The sequence below is a fragment of the Enoplosus armatus genome, chromosome 18 (assembly GCF_043641665.1).
Source record: "Enoplosus armatus isolate fEnoArm2 chromosome 18, fEnoArm2.hap1, whole genome shotgun sequence".
Taxonomy (NCBI): domain Eukaryota; kingdom Metazoa; phylum Chordata; class Actinopteri; order Centrarchiformes; family Enoplosidae; genus Enoplosus; species Enoplosus armatus.
This window is the reverse complement of record NC_092197.1, coordinates 3,802,632-3,823,103: the sequence shown is the minus strand read 5'-3', so window position 1 is coordinate 3,823,103 and position 20,472 is coordinate 3,802,632. Positions and strand designations below refer to the sequence as shown.

At 41.1% G+C, this 20,472-nt stretch overlaps 1 protein-coding gene across 1 annotated transcript; it reads left to right on the top strand.

The window, feature by feature from the left end:
- The first annotated feature begins 562 nt into the window (after positions 1 to 562).
- On the top strand, positions 563 to 20,146 carry tnfrsfa (tumor necrosis factor receptor superfamily, member a). Its single transcript, XM_070924936.1, has 10 exons — positions 563 to 658; positions 10,232 to 10,400; positions 12,035 to 12,166; positions 15,469 to 15,580; positions 15,990 to 16,123; positions 16,228 to 16,338; positions 16,425 to 16,471; positions 16,613 to 16,894; positions 17,024 to 17,060; positions 17,695 to 20,146. Exons 1-10 carry the CDS (start codon positions 626 to 628, stop codon positions 17,994 to 17,996), a joined length of 1,359 nt encoding a protein of 452 aa, XP_070781037.1. The 5' UTR covers positions 563 to 625; the 3' UTR covers positions 17,997 to 20,146.
- The last annotated feature ends 326 nt before the right edge of the window (positions 20,147 to 20,472 follow it).

The window sequence follows — 20,472 nt, the reverse complement described above, 5'->3', positions numbered from 1 at the left end:
TTGATTGTACCATAAATAATGTGCCATGGATCTACCAGTCCTATTCTTCAAAGTATAGCTTACATCCCCAATTGAATACCACAGCATGGGATTTTCATCAGGGTTAAACATGCATTCTTCTGATGTATATTTACCACTTTTCTATCGTGTTGCTTTTAAGTAGCTGGGAATATGATAAAAGCGTTTAGAAATGCAGAAAATGCTATTCAAATCCTTTTTTTTGTACTGAAAACCTGCATTTGCGTCCCAAACTGCTTAATTAATTTTCTATAAATATTCAATAAAGTATTTCTGATTCTAGATGAAGCGCGGTGATTGGCCCCTGCGCCGTCTGACGTCACACGCAGCGCAGCGGCAAGAAAAAAAAAAAAAAAAAAAAAAGTCCTTCACTGGAGCTCAGACCGCGTCCCTCTCGGCCGCCTGAGAAAACGCTGCGATAGTCTTGTCAGGAGAGGCAAGAGCCAATTCATGAAAGAAACCGGACGACGGACTGTTTTGAAGCTGGACTTGTGTGGCTGTTTTCTTTTTCCACTATAAGTGCGTTTTTCTTAGAGACTTTTACTCTGGTGGTTCGCGACGCGGAGTCCAAGTCCCCGGGATTTCCTCTCATCTCGAAGTTCCCAAGATGAACTTCGATCCGGTGGTCGGGAAACTTTGTGTAAGTAACCTAAACACGACAATAACCGCCTGAATACCCACATTAATGGCGTTAATGTCACTCTGTTTGTCATCGTTTAACTGCTGAGGATGATTAAAATAAGCTTAACGTCGGATAGCTTCTTATCTCGTACGTTAACGTTACGCGCTCGCGGCGCTATCATCATTTAAGCTAGTAATACAAATAACACGGTGAGTCAAATTGTCGCCAGGAAAGTTTTAATAAAATAAAATACCGACTGTCTCGTTAAGTTGGAGCCCAGACCAGACAAACCGCGACTCCCTTGGGAGGCTTGGGAGCAGAAATCACGGCCTGGCCTGTGAACTTGTTGGAGAGGATGAAACAAGCCCGTTCATTGTCCCGCAAGAGCTCATACACAGGAAGCAACGTTGTGTTTGTTGTTGTTGTTTATTAAAGTGTTTATTTTCTGTAGAGAAGAGTCACTCATCTGAAGGTTCCCGTTTTCTGCGCTCAGTACAGTACATGTGCTGTATCATTCACTCAACGTTACGGCCACCATCTGTGTTGGACATCATGTGGTCAGATTGTTCGGCATATGATGGCTCTTGGTCGGTCACAGCCGTTGAAGCTGGCCCTATAGGCACTATTAATAAGTGCAGTGCAGCTATGGCCTGCTGTGCCGAGTGCACTTCTGCTCAAACGGGCTTTTAAATGAAATTGCGTGGAGAGGCACGGGTTTAGTAGCATGTCTGAAGCTAAAAAGCCAAGAGCTCACCTTGCCAGTTAGTCAATTAAAGGCGCAAAGTCTCTCAGCAGTTTTCCACTAAAGTTTATTCCACTCAGACCTTCACAGAGACGTCTTTTCATTCCTCTGCTGTTGTTTTTTCCAGCCGTGCGGCACCAAAGCATGACACTATAAATACTGTATGCTCACTGTAATGCCTTTGAAGTGTGACCAATTGATGAAAGGTTCGTTGGATTCATGCAAAATATGTGATTGCATTGTGTATGGGACACTAGGAGGGAGTTCACTTCCCTTCAAACACTTAAGTTTACTGGTTTACATTAGAGTATGAGATAAGTGGAAAATGAATCAGAGTTCCTAATGACAGAGAAAATAAAGGCATGGCTTCTTTTGTGGTTGATAAGGGCAACAGTGCTAGTCATTAAACTGCAATAGTTTGGCATTTCATCACAAATGCCTGCTATAGCTCTGCTCACTATAAATGTAACATCTGCTGATGTGCCTGGAGCTTTAGTGTTTGTTTTCTGCGTTGTCTGATCTGTGTTTTAAGTCATGCAGTCCTCCATTACTGAAATCAGATTTACTTCTCCGGGTGGCAAAGTCAATGTTTATCTCTTCTGTAAACCACAGTACATTCTGGAGGCCTGTTGCTAAGGGACTATAAGGAAACTTCACCCCCCCCCCCCACCCCCACCCCCACCCCAACCCCATTCCCCCCTCTCTAATCCCCCCTACACACCCCTTCAAATTGCCTGAGTGTACGTGCCTGGCCTTCCAGTAAACTTCCTGTCTAGAGTACACAGATATGCTGATATTAGTGGCATCAATTTACTTCTGAGAATTGTCATGCCCATGCAAATGTACACTAGATTGTTATCTGTGATTGCTTACTGTGCGTCTGGGTGTTGGTTCACACAGGAAATATCCCTCTCCGTCTCTGTGGACAACACAGACAAGGGCAGGACTGACATTTGGGACAAGCAGAGGCCAAACTGTGTCACTGGGGACGGAGCAGTGGTCAACAAATTGGCCACTCTAGAGTTAGTAATGCTGTAACTGCTGCTTATTGCTACTCTACATGGTGACCATGTGAACAGTTATAACTGAGCCTGGGGCTTAGAGAAGCTACATGAGCACTGAATGATGCAATGTGGTGCAACCAGCTTGCTGTCACTTACCAGGTGGTTGTGTGCCCTTTTTATGTTTGTCCGTCACAGTTTCCAGTCAGGTAATTATTCTGGAGAGCAGATGTAGTTAGTGATGTTTTATTGTTTTATTCTTGGCGGAAGAAACCTGTTGCTGTTGTTTTCTTTGTTACTGTGAATCACCCTCCGGTTATCAAAGGCCTGTTGTGTCACTTAGGGTGCGCCACCTGTTCAGGTGCTGCCCATTCACGTCATGCATACCAACAGAGGCAAGTCAGACCTTACACATCAATGGGCCAGCCTTGAGATGAGTGGAGATAATTTACTGTGTGTCAAACATCAATAGGTAAACAGATTAACTCCACCCAGAAACATTCTGATGTGTTTTTAAGACCCATGGCAACTCATTCCACATCACACCCAAAGTCATTAGGACTTCATGAGTTACTTTAAGGTGCAACTCTCTCTCTCTTTCTCTCTCTCTCTCTCTCTCTCTCTCTCTCTCTCTCTCTCTCTCTCATACATAGCGCTCCCATCTGTACAGAAGTCATCTGATGGGTCAAATCACATGAGTTAGAAGTTTACTGTCCTCTTTGAGGACATCACACCAGGAATGGACTCTGGTTGAAAAGAGTGCAAAGCTACTCTCAGTTTTAACCCTGTTTTTACATTGTGTTAAGATACAGAAAGTGGCAGCTATTTTGTCATCTGTGTGCAAGTATGTAGAGGTGTACTTTATGAGTGTGTTGCACATATTCGAAAGCTTTCTAGTCATACTATATTTAAACAAGAGAAAATCATGAAGTAGAATGAAATCACTATTACAAAGCTGTTACGCTTCTCTCTCCAGATGCTACTAAAGCAAATGTGGGCATTTCAGTAGAGCTGGAGAAAACTATTTTGATAAGCAATTAATCATTTTAGTCACTTTTCAAGCAAAGGCCGAAACACTTTCTGGTCCCAGTTACTCCAATGTGAGGATTTGTTGCTTTTCTTTCATCGGAAACGGAATACCTTTAGGTTTTGAACAGTTAAATGAGGAAGAGAGCTATTTGAGAGTGTAATTAAGACTATTTTTGGACATTTAATAGACTAAATGATTGATTTATTAATCACAAAAAGACTGGAAGATTAATTGATTGTGAAAATTATTGTTGGTACTACTCCTACTACTACTACTACTACTACTACTACTACTTTTCTGAAACAAGTCTATCCATACTGTATTTAATCAAGAGAAAACCATGAAGTAGAAGGAAATTGCCATTACAATACTGTTGCAGCAAATGTGGGCCTTTCAGTCATCGATTAGTCAACCATCAACTGTAAATCCTCAACTATTAATAATCGATTCATGGTTTATGTAATTTTTCAGTAAAAAATTCTCAATTAATCGAGAAAGTAATCAGCAGATTAACTGATAATGAAAATAATTGTTAGTCGCAGCCCTACATTTCAGACAGTGGAAAAAGGTTGCAGTGTAGTTGCTATCAGTTAATCTGCTGATTATTTTCTTTATTCATTGACTTATCATTTGGTCTGTTAAGTGTTGGAAAATAATGAAAGCCCTTTTAAAAAGCCCAAGTTGACACATTGCTTGTTTTGTGCAACCAACAGTCTAAAAGCCAAAAATCTTCCCTTTTTTTTCTAATTGCAGACAAAAAAACTCAGCAAGAATTCACTTTTGAGAAGCAGCAACCTGTGGAGTTTTGCCTTTTTTGCTTAGAAAACGTGTTAAACTATTAATTTTAAAATAGCTGCCAACATTTAGTGGGGCCTCAGATACATGACACAATACGAAAAAACCTGGGTGGCATAAGGTTTCCGTCAGTGTTATATCTTTGGACTTTCTGCTCTCCTGGATGAATGAGCAGGTTATAAGAAAGGTGTTGAGCCTTAGAGCAAACTCAACCTATGTCCCGAGAATGGGCTTCTGTTTACAAAGACATAAATTCCAGCTATTGATGGTCTCTTAAGTCCTTGTTGACCTGCTACATCAGCCACATATTCTACATTTTTGCTGTGATGTGTTTATAGAGAAGGCTATAAACTGCTTGCGCTTCATGGACTTTTTTTTCCCCCTTTTACACAAAGACAAGCTTTAATGGAGCTAATGTGATTGTCTCTAGAGCGACGTGATGGATTCCTGCACATACTTTAATCTATTAGTCATCCTTTCTTGCTCTTTTCATTCTCTCCCTTCTGGAGTTGTCTTGTGAGTCGCCGCTCAGCTTCTCTGTGAAGGGCCTAATCAGAATTTGAAAAGGCCAAGTTAATAGCCCTCCTGCACACAAATCTCTTAAATTCAATTTGTGGATTGACGTTCAAATTCAAGGTCCTTGCTTATTCTTCAATAACATGCTGCATGACTCACAATGATGTTCGTGTGCAGCAGCCAATCCTTAGAAACCACAGAGACCATCTCGACCTCACAATACAAACAAATTGGAAAATGTGTGTCACGCTGCACCTGCTTACAACTCTTGAACCTTTCGAACTTTCAGCAGCCCTCTCTCTTTCAGTCAGCAAAACAATAGGCCCATTTTCATGTGGTCGACATCAACGTCAGGTCGTCATTTCACTGACTTGTGGTTGCAGATTGACTGCCAGGAAATACATTAAAACTGTCGTCATCACGGGTTGTTTTTAACCTTTCTCTTTTTTTCTCTGGAACGAAGGTGAATGTCACCTAACCTGCTTGTGACACAGTGTCACACTCACCTAATCAGTGAAGCATACCTCCTGAGGAAACTCAAGAATTTGTGTCGTGGAGCTGTTGCTTCCCCGAGTTATAAATATCCACCCTAGCGGATATGTTGTGGGTCTAATCGGGTGCTGGGCCTGCTCTGAGGCAGGCTGCTGTGGAGGGAACAGTTTAGAGCTGAACCCTGCATGAAGCCTCTGTATTGTCTCGAGCTTCCTGTGCTCCCTGAGAGGAGGGGGCTGCCGCTTTTCACACGCTCCCACACATACACCGTATGTGGGCTTGTGTACTCTATTGTATGCGTATGCATGTGTGTATTCTTCAATGTGCGTGTGCAGCTTTTGTGGCTCAACAATACGGTTGTCACACTGAGCTCTTTCTTGTGTAACTGCTTTAAATTGACATGGAAGTCATTCTCTTCATTTTACATCGTTCGGCTTTATGGTGATGAATGTGTCCGAGCTCGGCTGAACTTTTGATTTATTTACAGTGCTGTAGCAAGTGTCAGACTTCTCCCTCTTGACATGAGCTAGGTTGTACTCGTCTTCATCATCTAACACAGAATGTCAGTGTAATTTATCACTCAAGGAAAAAGTCGTGCATGCCCCCCTCCCCCTTTTCTAGGGAATGCCAGGCTTTATCTGTAAAGCAGAGAGCATTCACTGTCCTGTCAAGGTCAGCCGTGAGGGATTTGAGTCCTACAGTACTAATCATATTAAACTTTCATTTAGGACAAAGTGTACATGATGTCTAATCTTGGATGATAAATTGTGCCATGTTGGTTAAATTAGAATTGATTAAAAAAAATGAATAGCAAACTAATATCGGACACTTGTTTTGACTCATAAACTCAGTTTTTTATTGGTATTGTGCTGTTTTTCAAATTTCACTTTATTGTTTTTGTAAAGGTCAAAGAACCATCTGAACACCACATAACTCCATCAATTAGGAATTATTCAGTTGGACAAGATAATTGAGCAGTTATGGGTAATCGGCGAATACCATAAACTATCCTGTCCGAGAAAGAAAAGCAGATAATTAACTGTAATAGAGCACAAACTATTAGTCAATTAATTGATGAGTCGACTGAAAAATATATGATATCGTTTCAGTAACTTTTCAAATAGACATTGTGAAAAAACCCCACACATTCTCTGGTTCCAGCTCCTAAAATGTCAGGGTTTTCTGCTTTTCTTTGTCACATATCACAGTAAACTGAATATCTTTGGGTTTGGGACCAATTGTGCAACTTTGTGGGGGGGTTTTATTGACAAAGAGACGGGACGATCAGGATTTTATTGGAACAATATTTAAACTCTGACATCAGTGCTGTTTCTAAACAGTGGCAGCTGTAATGCAGATGCTGTCACCTCCCCTTTATGAGATCTCTTTCTTGTGGTTGTGGGAAGGCAGTGGTGTTTGATAAATATTGAGCTGTGGTATGGTCAGAGGAAGACACATGTCTTTGACGTTTGTAATGTTTCATATTTAAGTAATTTATGACACATTTAAATCAGCAGCTGCAGCAAAACATGTTCGTTCCATCCTCCAGCCTGTCGCGGGCTTCAGTCGTTAAAAATCATCAGGGTAAAATTGCTAAATTCCTGAATGTAGCATGGATATAAAGTGGTCGATATTCAGTGTTAGTTTACTTGGTTGTTGACTCAGACCCTCCAGCTGCTGACCATCTTTAATCCGATGAATTGATTAAATTGTTGTTAGATCAACAAATCGCTGTGCCGTTTAGGTCACACTCAAAAACTGGACTGAAAGAATTGCATGAACTGAAAAAGTGACGTTTTTCATTGGTTTTATATATATATTGGATAGAAAGTTGAGTAAAGTCACATGTGAATGTATTGAACTATGAACATCCTCAGCACTAAACTTGTACATAGCAATATTTCAAATCTAATCTCTCATGATGTCTGACAGTATGGATGTACAACGCCGTAACTGTCACAAATGTCCCACAATTGATTAAAGAAAAGGATTGGCTAATAAGAGAAGCATGATATGGAGAGTCAGGTCCTCCTCCGGATACAGGAGTATAATGAGGTGCATCGTGTCTTTCCTTATCAGTTGGCTATGATTGAAATCATCTGTCCAATATGAAATGAAGAATCTCCCTCGCTTTATCTGAGTGTGTGTATGCGTTGTGTTTTGTCCAAGAGTTCATTGCCTTTTCTGTTTTCTGTTTCTGCCCATTTGTTTTATAATGGAGCTCACTGTAATTCCCTCAGGGATATGGAGTGATCACAGCCCTCTAAATGGCCCATTGATAACCTAGGTCAACTGAAAGGATGTCCTGTCATTTAGTCACAAATGCATTCTCAGTGTACATGGCATGTGCAGAGATTGTGCCAAGGCAGTTTGGAAGAACCCAGAGTGTTTAGAGGAAGTGGAGAGGAGCTACTGTTGTCGGATAAACAGAGGGTCCCTCATTATTTTATTGTAACTTTTATTAGTTTAACTTCCCTCCACACAAGCATAGTACTAACCTATCATACATACAGGCCGAAAGCACGACAATAAGACACTGTTTTACCAAATAATCTGCGGCCAAGCCCACTCATTGTATAGAGGATAGAGAAGACTGTGAAGTGGACTGAACCACTTCAGCCGGGGGTTGGAGAGTTTCCAGGGATTGTGGGTTTGGAGGGCTTTCTACACTGAGGTTATGGTCACTCCAGTCTTCCTCCTCGCTTGGTTATAGAGGTAAAACTGAGCCACATTGTGGTTGCCCATAGTGTTTCTTTATACAGTGCATTTATGCCTATGTAGTTTAGCACCCTGAGGACATTAGTGAGGACACATGTTGATGGCGTTGTTCGTTTTTTTTGTCTGTAAGCAGGCTATGTTTGAGAAATACCACAAAATGGGATTCCCTCAGACTGACTGAACTGTGTTTACTACAAAATGAAAGCTGGACTGAGATTGCTTTTGATTCCTACGTCAGCACATGGGGAAGTGATGCACTGCTATGACTCTGCCATCCCAAAAAACAATTCCTCCTCGAACAGTTTTCAGTATCAATAGCAAATCCTGGTGTTTGCTTTTGATCAGTTGCTCAACAGAAAATGACTCAACAACGAATTTGATAACAGGTCACCTTGTTGCAGCTTCTTTAATGTGAGGATTTGCGGCTTTTCTCTGTTTTATATGTGACATTTGAAGACGTCACCGTAGGCAATTTTCACATTTTTCTTGCGTCTTGTAGACCAAACAATCAATTAATTGAGAAAATAATCATTATAAGATGCGATTGCATCTTCTGTGCACAGTAGCAACCTTCAACTGCTGAGCATGACAGGTTAGCTATTGAGCGGCTGCACCTGGGAGTGTTTTGAATCACAGGCCCTGAAATGAACAAAGACTGGAAATGATGTCATCTCTATGCTGTCTATGCATCTCCGCTGTCAACTAGTCACCTGAGTTTTAACCTTTGATTGGCCATAGTGATTTATTAGCTACTTATTAGCCTGGATAAATAAACCATTGGACATTCTACATCTGGAAAGTTGTCTTTTTTTTACCATCGTTTCTTTCCACTGTAATGCACATTTTTCTCTCTTGCCGTTTCACACGGCCTTCTACTTACTCTCTCCCCAATTCCATGTCCCTCTACATCCCCCACCCTGCAGTCATACACACAGTGTATTCAAGTCTAAAGCCTCACCCTGTGTCATGCAAGCTGTTGGCCGCCCCCCCCCGCCTCTCATTTTATCTCCCTCCCCTTTCCTTCTCTCTTCTGTCTCCCCCCCTCCTCAGAATGTTTGGATAGATCTAAATGGTGTGATTGTGACTGTTCTGCCGGCCGTCTGCCCTTCCACGTCTGCCTCTCAGCGTCTTTGGAAAGTCTGACGTGAGCAGAGGGAGAGGAAGAAGGGAAAAGGCAGAGCGAGAGAGGGGAAAGTTCTTTTGAACAACAAGGCATGGCGGCCCTCCAGACAGCAACGTCTAGCGTCAGGAGTCGGTCTAAGCTCTAGCCTGTCCCTCTTTCTCTACCTCTGTCTATCTGCTCTCAAGTCTTTATTCCTCTCATTCTCCCACACTGTCTTTTTTAGACGATCTATTCCCTGCAGAACACCCCATCTTCAACTCGCTGTCTACAATTTCTCACTTTGAATCGACCCTCCTCCTTTTCTTTCTTCCTCTCAACCTCGCCCTCTCCACCCTAACCTGTTCCTTTCTCTCCTGGGCTAGAAGAGGTGGAGGGGAGGGGGCGGGGGGGGAGTGCTGGTCCACAGGAGAGACAAAACCTCCAAATCTAGGCCTCTCATTTACCCAGGAGGTGTCGCGTTGCGTTTGAGGCGCTTCATGGCGGTGTCACATGTCGTGGCATTCAAAGAGCCGGGGTTTAAGAATGTGGGTCATTTGAAGTAGAGGCACTAAAGTGTGTTGTTTGCCAATGAATGGGGCCTTCTCACATTGACATGGTGAAAAGCGTGTGAATAAACACCAGCGCCTGGGGGCCACACTAAAGTGTTCGGCTGTATTCTTCTCTGTACCCCACCTATACAAGCCTGTTATTATCTAGCACATGAATGGATTTCTGGAATTACATTTGATATGGGCACCGTGCTGCTGTTAGCTGAGATACCTTAGCAAACCCTTTCTGTTACACTCACAGTGGAGGAAAGTCTCTGTTTTTTTAAAACCTGTCCTACAAGAAAACCAGATCACGGAGTAATTAAGTTTGGTTGCCTGTTGCGCTGCATGTAGTTAGTGTATAGCGCTGCATCCTGCACACACAGGGTTGTTTTGCCTCTAGTTCTGACCGGCTGGATGGCTGCCTTAATTGCTTTCCCACGGCAGATGTTCAGATCAGATGGTTCAAATTAAGTCGGAGATTGCTCACACAAGGTTTTCTATGAAGATAGACTCTCCTCTTTGCTGTCCTCTTTACTTCATCTAATGAGAGGACAATTCTGTATACTGTGGATACACAAAAATAATGCAAAGCTTTTGTCCCCCCCCCCCCTCCCATCTTTCTCTCCCTGACCTCGATGATTCAGGTGTTAGTGGCAGCTCTCCTCATCGGGCTGGTTTGTCACGCAGCAGAACTTCCAGCATCTCAGTGGTCCAGCGATGAATACAAAAACCTCACCCTTCGACGGCACAGAACGTGTGTCGAGAACGAGCAGTACCTCCACCAGGGACTCTGCTGCCTCAACTGCCGGGCTGGTAAGGAGAATATACAGTAGCCATTACAGCGCCAGTTATAACCAGTGGAAGTACATCTGCTGCAACATTTCGCCCTGAAACTCCCTCTGGTCAACAGATTGCATGGTTTCCTGTATCCTAAAACATTGATCTATGTCTTCTAATACAACAAGAACTGAGCGCAAGCTAGAGGCAACATTTTAGAATGGCATTTAATGTAAAAAAAAAAAAAACTTTAAGCCAAATGTCAAACCCATAACCTGAACTGTGTCCCAAATGAGTTTTGCAAATATTCTCTGCCTGGTCTGGAAAGAATGTGTGATGGCCAGAAGCAGAAGGCAAACGGCTCCATCCCAGCAGATCAGAGCGAAGCACAAAGTGGAAAGTGCAGAGTATAAAGGGGTTATTTTTAAGTGCCTACCTTTGTAATTGATTATGTAAAGAATTTAGTAAGGCAGTTCTCTTCTTTCTTTCTTTCTTTCTTTTTTTTTTTTAGCTCATAACATATTTAGCCAAGATGCAATTACTTCATGCTGCTGCTGGCTGATTGAATTATTTCATTTGCCTTTCTGAATTCAAAGAAATCTTTTTATTTGATCATGTCAGGTTTTGGTTTTGGTTCACATTCATCACCAGGAAATTTACAACAAATGCCTTATTTCTACATGCCCCATAATCAAATTATATGTGCACGAACATTTAAAAGAAAGAGAATTTAAAACCTTATGCCAGTTTAACGGAGAGGAACTTCAGGCCTGCAAGAGCTCCAGCAAATCAACTTTGATTTTTATATATCTAAAATCTCCATTTACAGTAACAATGGAATTGAGGCCTTTAGAAAATAAGCAGTGTGTACAAAGACAGAGACAAAAGATGGGAGACAGATAATTAATAGATATTAACTGATAAAACTGAGCATTACTGCCTGGTTGTGAATCTGGCCGGTAGAAAAAAAATCTTTGTTTCTCTTGGGTTTTTATGTTTTTCCCACTTTTGTGATTCTGTTTTCTTGCATTCTTGCCAGTTGGTCAGTCGTTACCACATCCCTAAAAGCCACTGTGACCACTTCATGCTGTGAAATGTTAGATTTTTGCTTCTTTTTTGTCAGTATGAGCTGTTATTTAGCCAGGCTGCTAAAGAGGTCTTTGCCTCTGCTGCATTTTTCCCATTCTCTACTGTGCCTTTTTTTTTTTTTTCATTTGTGCATCAGATAAATCGTGAAAACACATGAGGATCAAGTGGTTTTATTCATGCCGTGCCGAGTATAAAAATTCAAAGCATGACAATCTACCAGCAGAGGAGGTCAAATCAGTGTGCAGTTCAGTGAATCGGTTCCTGTCCTCTTCCAATCCCCATGAAATGCAGACTTGTCATCTCGTGTAGAACAGTGAATCATGGACAAGTAAAGAAAAACTCAAAAGCTCACCCCTCTGCACTTTTATCAGATCAAACTGCCCTTCTCTTCTGAGCTGATATCCCATAGGTTTACAGTTTGGAAGCACATAATACAGTGTGAACCCTTGCTGTGGTATGTCCTGTCCCGATATCCCACATCAACAGCAAACACATCACATTAATGACGTCAAGATTACCTGTATTTTGTGTACATTCATCGCTTGATTTGTTGTTTGATTGTTTTCTTGTTGTCTTTGCAGGAACCTTTGTGCAGAAGGCATGTGAAAGAGACCAAGAACAAGGGACTTGTCTTCACTGTGAGCATGGACAGACCTACACGGAGCACTCCAACGGGATGAACCGCTGTCTGCCCTGCACACACTGCCGCTCAGGTAACGTGTGTTTCATAATACCATCATTTTGACTGAGTCAGTGCGAAGGATTAATGATAGTGTTGCTCTTGTTTTAGAACTTATTATTTAACGTAACATTTACACAGATTTGAGTAACCAGCTTTAGTAGTCAGACGATGAGATTTTTTTCCACCCACTTAATCACATTAATAGAGCTGCAACTAACATCTATTTTAATTATCGAGTTAATCAGTTGTTGTCTATTAGGGTTATTTTCCTGATCAGTTAAAGTTCCCAGAGCCTTGTCTTCAGATGTCATTTGTCTGAACAGTCCAAAACCCAGAGGTACTCGATTACCTTGAAGAAAACCTTATAATTAAAATAAATATTTACATTTTAGAAACAGGAAGCCGTGAATTATCACCATTTTGTATGTAAAAAAAATTAAAATAATTGACCATATTAAATAATAAATTAACCGTCTAATTGTTTACCCATTTATGTGAAAGACAACTAAAGTTGACTATAAAAGACATGTCTGTTGCAATGGGACGACTGCCCGTGAACTATAATGCGTACGTCACGTCAGGTTGAACTAGGAAATAGCTTCGTCAAATCTGAATACCCAGTCAGTCAAGTCCCAGGCACTTAAAAAAAAGAAAAGAAAAGAAATGAACTAACTGGATTGCCCTTTAATTCCAAAGTAGAGTCTTCTGTAATCCAGTCAGTCAAAGATATATTGTTTGGGAAAGTTAATACCTTTTTGTCTGTGCCCCCCCCGCCTTTCAGATCCACTCGTGAAAATGGGATCTTATGATGTTACACGGAGTAGCAGGGCGTGTCTTTGTTGTTTTGTTTCGCGGGCTGAATGTGAGCATGTTACCTGTCTCGGGAGATTTGCTTGTGTGTCTGTCTTACCTGGCTGAACCGGGCGTGGCTGTGTCTCATTGTCTCCCACACTGTGCGTCTTTGTGTCCAATGAAAGGCTGGAGCTACAAAAAAAAAAGAGGGACTACAGTTACATAGGATGTGTTTTGTGCTCCTTCATCGCACTTTTTAAGATGGAGCTTTTGTGTGTTTCGCTCTGGTTTTAACTCATTTATGACCATGTAATAATTGATTGGAACACGCCAAAGGAAATGTGGATGCAAGTTTGAGAAGTTGACCTCGCTACGAAATACTTGCACTTTAGATGAACCACGCTGCTATCTGCAACACTTGAACCTCTTGTTGGGAAATATGTTATATTGACAAGGCTACAGGGGATTGAATGAATCATTCATGGTGCCAGATAGAGCTGTGTTTTTTATTTCACTCATGAAAATGATCTTGGTTTTTATTCAAACCATGTTATTAATCATTTAATGTATTAGGCCAACTACATAAATTACTTAAAGTAGAAAAGGAAGTACACAGAAAATGCTATTCATATTCAGATTGGGCTAAACAGACACCTCGCTCTGATTTTGTGCCTTGTTTGCCCCGCCCTCCCCTCCCCCAACGCACAGACTCATACAAAGCACCTGCCAATTTAATAGAAATAACATAATCAAGAAATTATAGTGTATTCCTCAAAACACCAGCTGCCTGACTGGTAGCTGAGGATTGACTTGTTGCCAGTCTGACACTTCTGAATGTGTGTGGGCCTTTTATTTTGTTTGTTTTTTTAATGGAGGTTTGGGTTTACCCCTGACTCGGATCCTATTTAAAGCTTTGTTGCTCTCTTCTGCGTGTGTTATATTCCAATCAACGCTGAGCATAATTATGTAACAAATCTGATAACCATGATTTGTCACTACACTGAGCTCTGAGGCTCCACACAGAATCTATCCAACAACATTTCCAAAGTTCAAAGCATGAAGGAGGAGTCTGCAGCGTGTGAAATGGCTCCAATGGCCATAAAGCTAACAAACACCAACAAAACTTGATTTCTAGCTTGATTGAATTAACTAAGTGGTAAACAAATATGACAAAATGGAGCCGATTAAGTCATCGAACAATGTCATCAGCATGTTCACAGTCCAACAAAGTCAGCTTTGTTGAACTATTATTGCAATTTAACTCTTTGTACAAATTATAACTCTGAAGCCTTTTTTTCTCACAGGGGACCTTGTTTAAATCAATAGGACCATTGTGAACATTTTTAACATTTTTTTTTATGTGAAATATTTTCACAGTTAATCAGTTATTTGTTATTCTCAAATATTTGTGTGTTCCGCGATCATTTAAGGGATGATGCTGTGCTGCGGGGCTGAGCCTTTATCAGCCACGCAGTAAATGAAATTGTCGTGACCACGACCCGTGTAGTATCGGAAAGTTATCGTTAAATTTTGATTATTGTATATCATTAAAATAATGACTATCAGACCTAATAACTTGGCATGAGTAGCAGTTAAGAAGTGCTCTGGTATAAGTAGTGATCTCATAAAATACATACGTTTTCTCAGCTCATCAACAGAGCGCCGCTAACACACCTTCTCAACATTTTCCTAATGAAGAAATGAGTGTGGGTGTGTGTGTGTGTGTGTGTGTGGACTTTGTATCCTGGGGTTGTTGTCATCCTCTCCTGTGGAAAAGTTGACTAAACATGTCGTCATTTAGGAGAATCCGGTCATAAATCTGCACTAGAAATGAATATCTGAAAAACTACTTTACAAAGTTCTTAAACACTAAAATAAATAATAACATCTTGCTACAAAATGAGCCAAATTGTAGGAAAATTAGTGTGGAAGATTATAAGATTGTGCTTGCATGTTTTAACCAAACCAACCGCTGCAATGTTTCCTTAATTGGCCAGCATGGACTTCAAATATCTGTGAAAGGTTAGTGTTGATGGCATCTTAAAGGCCAGAGCTACTGTCTTTTTAGGTCTCAATTTAATAAATTAGCCATGGCAGATTCTCCATCCCTCATTATCCTGAGAAACACAAAATTGGAAACCCAATTATCTAACATATCTTTTATTTTATTTTTTTTTGCAAAACATTACCATATTATTTTCCTACAAATTAGATAACAAGTCTGCTGTGTTCTCATGCCATGTCAGGTTTATTATGAGTCTACTTATTAAACTGGCTACACGCTTCTCAAAGTTAAAAGTTGTTCCAGCGCTTATTTAAGGACCTAAAGCTGCCTTACAGGTTTCACATAGAATCTGTGGTGATCACAGATGTGTGGGGATCACTACTTTTACATTTTGCTGTCTAGACAACCAGTGGCTGGTTTGCTGTGGTTAAAAAGAGGCTCTCTGCCTGTGGCTTTAATTCTAGGATATAAACAAGACACATAGATTAGTCTCCATTTCGCCATTTCATCTTTTCTCACAACTTTACTGTCCACAGATGAGATTGAAACTGCATCCTGCACCACAACTACAGACACCAGGTGCCAGTGCAGACCGGGGACCTTCTGCGTCCCAGATCAGGCCTGCGAAGTCTGCAAACGTTGTGCAAAGTAAGTGTCGTTTACGTCTTTCATGAAATCGTTTTCAGTTCCACTCTTCAATTCTACCACCAGACAAGACTGTTGATGTTGGACGATTCTACAAAACCCAGGATTACGTTCAATGACAATGTTTTTTTTAGGTCCCAAGCCTACATTCAGGTTAGGGAATGATCATGGTTGTAGCAAATAAACTATGGCTAAGGTATAGTTGGGGTTAGGCAGCTAAAACGTTTGGCTAAGGTTAGGTCATCGCTGTCTCCTGCATGAAGGTCTGACTTGTTATATGCTCATCCACCACCCCGACCTCCACACCCTCACTGTCTACCTCGCTACGTCCTGCTTTGGCACTGAACGCAACCCAATTCAGCGCTCTTGATGTTATGCAGTTTTTGAATTTTCTTTTTCTACAAAATGACAGGTGTAAATCGGGAGAGGAGGAGGTGAAGAAGTGCACCCCCTTTTCTAACACGGAGTGTCGAAAACGGGATCCGTCCCCTACCGAAACCTCCCCCATCCTTCCTACACCGACCCCTACTACTTCACCAGACAACGGTAACTTCCCTTCACTGTTTCATGCAAAGATAACTGCTTAACATTGGATGTTATTTTAAACGTAATTGTCCATCTTCACTGATTTTATTTCTGTTTTTTTCCAGTTATTCCTATAGTCATTTTCCTGGCCATCAGCTTCATCATCATCATCATCATCCTTGTTGGACTGGCTGTGTGGTGGTTCATAATTAAGCAGCGCTCATGTGAAATACCATGTGAGTTGATCGTGTGCTGTACATTTGCTATGCTATTTTGCTTATTAAGGATGTATTCCTAATGCTGTTTTTGTGCTTGTGAACAGGTTCAAAGAGCCATTGTGATCCCAGTGAAATTGTGAAGATTCCTATCGTAAGTTATTGTTTTGTGCCTTTTTGTCTTAAAAGCTTTATAGTTGGAGATTCTCGTGTGTTAGCTGTCACAGTTAACAGATGATCTGCGGTACAATATGTCACCGTTTTCCATCCTCCACTTTTCTTTTTGTCTGGTCAGGACGAGAGCGGAGCCACAGCAGAGGAGAGACAGAATACTCAGAACGCAGGTCTGGAGGGGGAGGAGTCCCGCCCAGAGTCGCGGCCCCTGCTGCAGGAGACCCAGGCCGGGATGACCAAGGCCTCCCCTCCCCTCGAAGATGAGGACCGAGGACTAGGAGACAGTTTGCCCAACACCACTAGTTCGTCTCAAACGAGCCTGTCGGCCCTCCCCACAGCAGCCTCCTCTGGTAACACCCCCCACCAGAGCCCCATTGCCTTCAGACAGCCACCTGCAAACATGGTGAGGGAAAACCGTAGGGAGGAAAAAAATATTTAAAAAAGCACTTGAAAGATCTCAAACATTGTGTTTAACCTGGTATTTCCTGTTCAAATTGACCCTTATATACTTGCATTTTCTCTCATGTTGTAGGACGATCCTCTGCAGCACCGACTGGTGCCGCTACTAGGTAAGATTTCTCCTCTACAGGACTTTTTTTTTTTTAACTCGTGTCATGAATCTGTTTTTTCGTGCCGCTTGATTCGGCGTAAAAGGCAGCTGTACACAAAAAAGCAGCACCGTTTATTACAGTTCATGGATGCTGGGAAGTCAAATACACAGTATCTCCTCAAGATCTCACATTAGCTGCTTGATAGATTAATAATCTCATGACAGTCAGGCCTTATCTAAGCCTTCAGGGGGTTGGAACATGCTGTCTCTTTTGCTGTTGTTTGTTTCTCATGCTAAATTAAAGAGGACATGTCTTAACAGGTTTGTTTGATCCTCCTCCTATTAAAAATCTTATGTGTCCGTCCTCTGAAGGAAAATGGACTGAAACGTGCTGATTGTTGTTATGCTCATATAGGATCAATGTATATGCTGTGTCCAAGCATTATTTGCTGTATGAATTTTTGTAAAGCATTTTAACTTAGTTGCAGGTTAATGTAAACAATCCATTATAGGTGTATTATAAGGGAATACAAACGGGTAAAATGACAATAACATTTCATCCAGATTTCCTGTGTAAGAAACTAACATTGTGCCGCTTTTGTGTCTCACCATCTAATTTTGATCGATTTATCTCTGTTTTTGTCTTTTTTAAGGGTCAGAAAGGTCCCTAAAGAGCTGTTTTGATTTGTTCGACGAGTACCTGGACGTGCGGATCCACAACAAGTTCTTCAGAAGGATTGGAGTCAGTGACAACCACATTCGGATTGTGGAGAATGGCGCCCCTGGTGACAAAGTGTATGAACTGCTGAAGAACTGGATGCAGAGGCAGGGACTAAAAGCCGACATCAACGACCTGTTAGATGCTTTGTTAAGTATGGACCAGCGACGCTCGGCCGAGAGCATCGCCTTTACAGCGCTGCAGAAAGGCTACTACAAGCACGCAGACACGCCCTGAAGGCTGAAGTGACGGGGACTGCAAATGAAGTAAACACAAAGTACTTAATGCAGGAAAAACTAAAAGCACATAGACACTATCGGTGGACATTGTGTCTCACGAACAGGCTTACCTCTTTGTGGCGGACCAGCCACGTATTCAAAAGCCAGTAGTTTTAAAAAGAAAAACACAAAAAGGGGAAGGTCGAGCCGTATTGATCAGAGCTCCGAGGATGTCGACTACTTGCCAAATGCGGAGGTGTAATAATGAAAATGAAAAATACGTTTTGTGGTCAAATTGAACAACGTTGCCACCAAAGACAACCATGGAAATGTTTTTGTTTTTTAAAAAAAAAAAAAAAAAAAGCAAAATAACATAAAGGATGTCAACTTCCATGTGCAGAAATGGCTGCTTGTTTTAGGCTCTAATGAAGCAACATGCATCCAAACACTGAAAGCTTAGAAGTCTCTGGGCGTGTGTCACTCGTCTGGTCCACCCAGATCATAATACACCACCTGGAGACAAGGATATACACTGGTTTGTAGGCGTGGCATTAGCTATGTCACTAATACTGTGCCACTTTGTTGCACTGACCTCTGGCACATGTATGATTTTAAACTACAATCATGCTACATTTGTTGTTTTTGTAGATTTAGGCTTCTCTGGAACCATATGTAACAGTTCATGAGCATTTTCCGGACTAATGACAGGAAAATATTTGTTATGACAACAGTCAATATGCAGCCTTACTAATCATAAACTTTACCTCTTCAAGGCCATTTGATAGTCTAAATTTATTTTGGTATAATTTTGTTTTATGATTTCATCATGTTCATAGAGCGTAGTGATCGGAGAAATGTTTTCAGTCTTTGTCGTCCGGTCTTTTCTGTTACTACGCACACGACATTGTAGAAGGAATTTCACAAGCTGTTTCTGTTGATAGTGTAGTAGCATGTTTCCATAATGTCTCCATGTAACTTGGAGAACTTCAAGGTCATTTTATTTATTGACATATTTATTGTAATGAATAATAATTAACTTTCATTATTTATACCATTGCCCAAAAAAAAAACAACGGCCCTGGATGAACACGCTGTATTTGCGTTGTGGTAACGTTTAGCTGCGGGGCAAAAAATGACTGACATCCAAATTTTCAAGGTGTGGTTGAACGTCACAGTGTTCAGTTGAACTCAGTCTCTGTGTTTAGTGCAACACTCTGGTTCACGCTGTCCATGTGTCAACGTTACGTGTGCCGTTTTCTTCACGCGTGAGTCTCGGCTCTCATCATGCTTAATGCAGAATGTGTCATTTCAAATCGGAGCTGAGGATTGGCCTGTCGACCGAACAGTCCCTCTGTGCATGTCGGCGGTGACACGGGATGCAGGTACGGATTGTTTTGTCTTGTTTAGACTCAGACAAGATGAAGGAAACCTTTTTTTTCTGGATTTAAAAAAAAAAAAAGAAAATTGTATTTCCCTAATTCTATCACATGTACATACAAATGTCCAGAGAGCACCCAAGCCTCACTAAGTGTATGTGTGTAGATGTATATATGCAGCTCTATTCACAAACCAAAATGAATATAGTGAGGTATGAAGTTATTGAGAACAACAGGAACACCAGCCAGAGAGGTTGGCTGTAAACTAGATTTTGCCCGTTTTCCTGCAGTCACTTGTGTATAAAGGAAAGAGTTACAGAGTTATATATTATTGCTGAAGAATGATGCTACAGTGCTGGCACTGCCATCTATTGACAGACAATGAAAACAGCCGGCATCAATTTCTAGGGACCCTTTACACCCCCCCCCCCACCACTTATCATTCTCCCTTTATCTTCGATCTTTCTTTTAAAGCTCCTCTCGGCCTTTCCTGAAGTAGAGAAAGAGCTTCAGTGCATGTTTCCTTCACTCTGACACTTCATGTGAGTGTATGTCTTTCTTTTTTTTTTCTTTTCTTTTATAATTTCTGTGTTTTTACTTTTACATATTTAATTACAAGTCCTAAGCTGTTCAATTAACTTCCTTTTTACCTTTTTACTTGTGTAAAAAAAAAAGCCGTGAAGCCACTTCCCCCTTAGTTATTGTTTGCTTGTCATGGATTTCAGATATAAATTATGCAAATACATCAAAGCTGTTTTTATGTCGATTTCAAATAAATGTTTTGTACAGATGACCCGTCTTTGAGTTGTTTGAGATGACGATGATGTTTTCATGTTTAGTCACACTAAAAACTGAATCACCCATTCTGCAGATGAAATGTTAATAAGGTCTAATTAATTTTAACCATTTCCATGACAGATTATTGTCAAACATGCACATCTGTCAAATCCCAAGATGGAAGTAGGACGTGTTAAACTAAAAGAAGAGGAACACAAGTGGTCTAAATCCTCAGACTTCAGACTTTATAATCTTGGCATTAACAGAATTATCTCAGGTCAGAAGGGTCAAGACATCCAATCATTAGAAATAACTGTTAGTGATTAATAAGAGTAAGGGGTA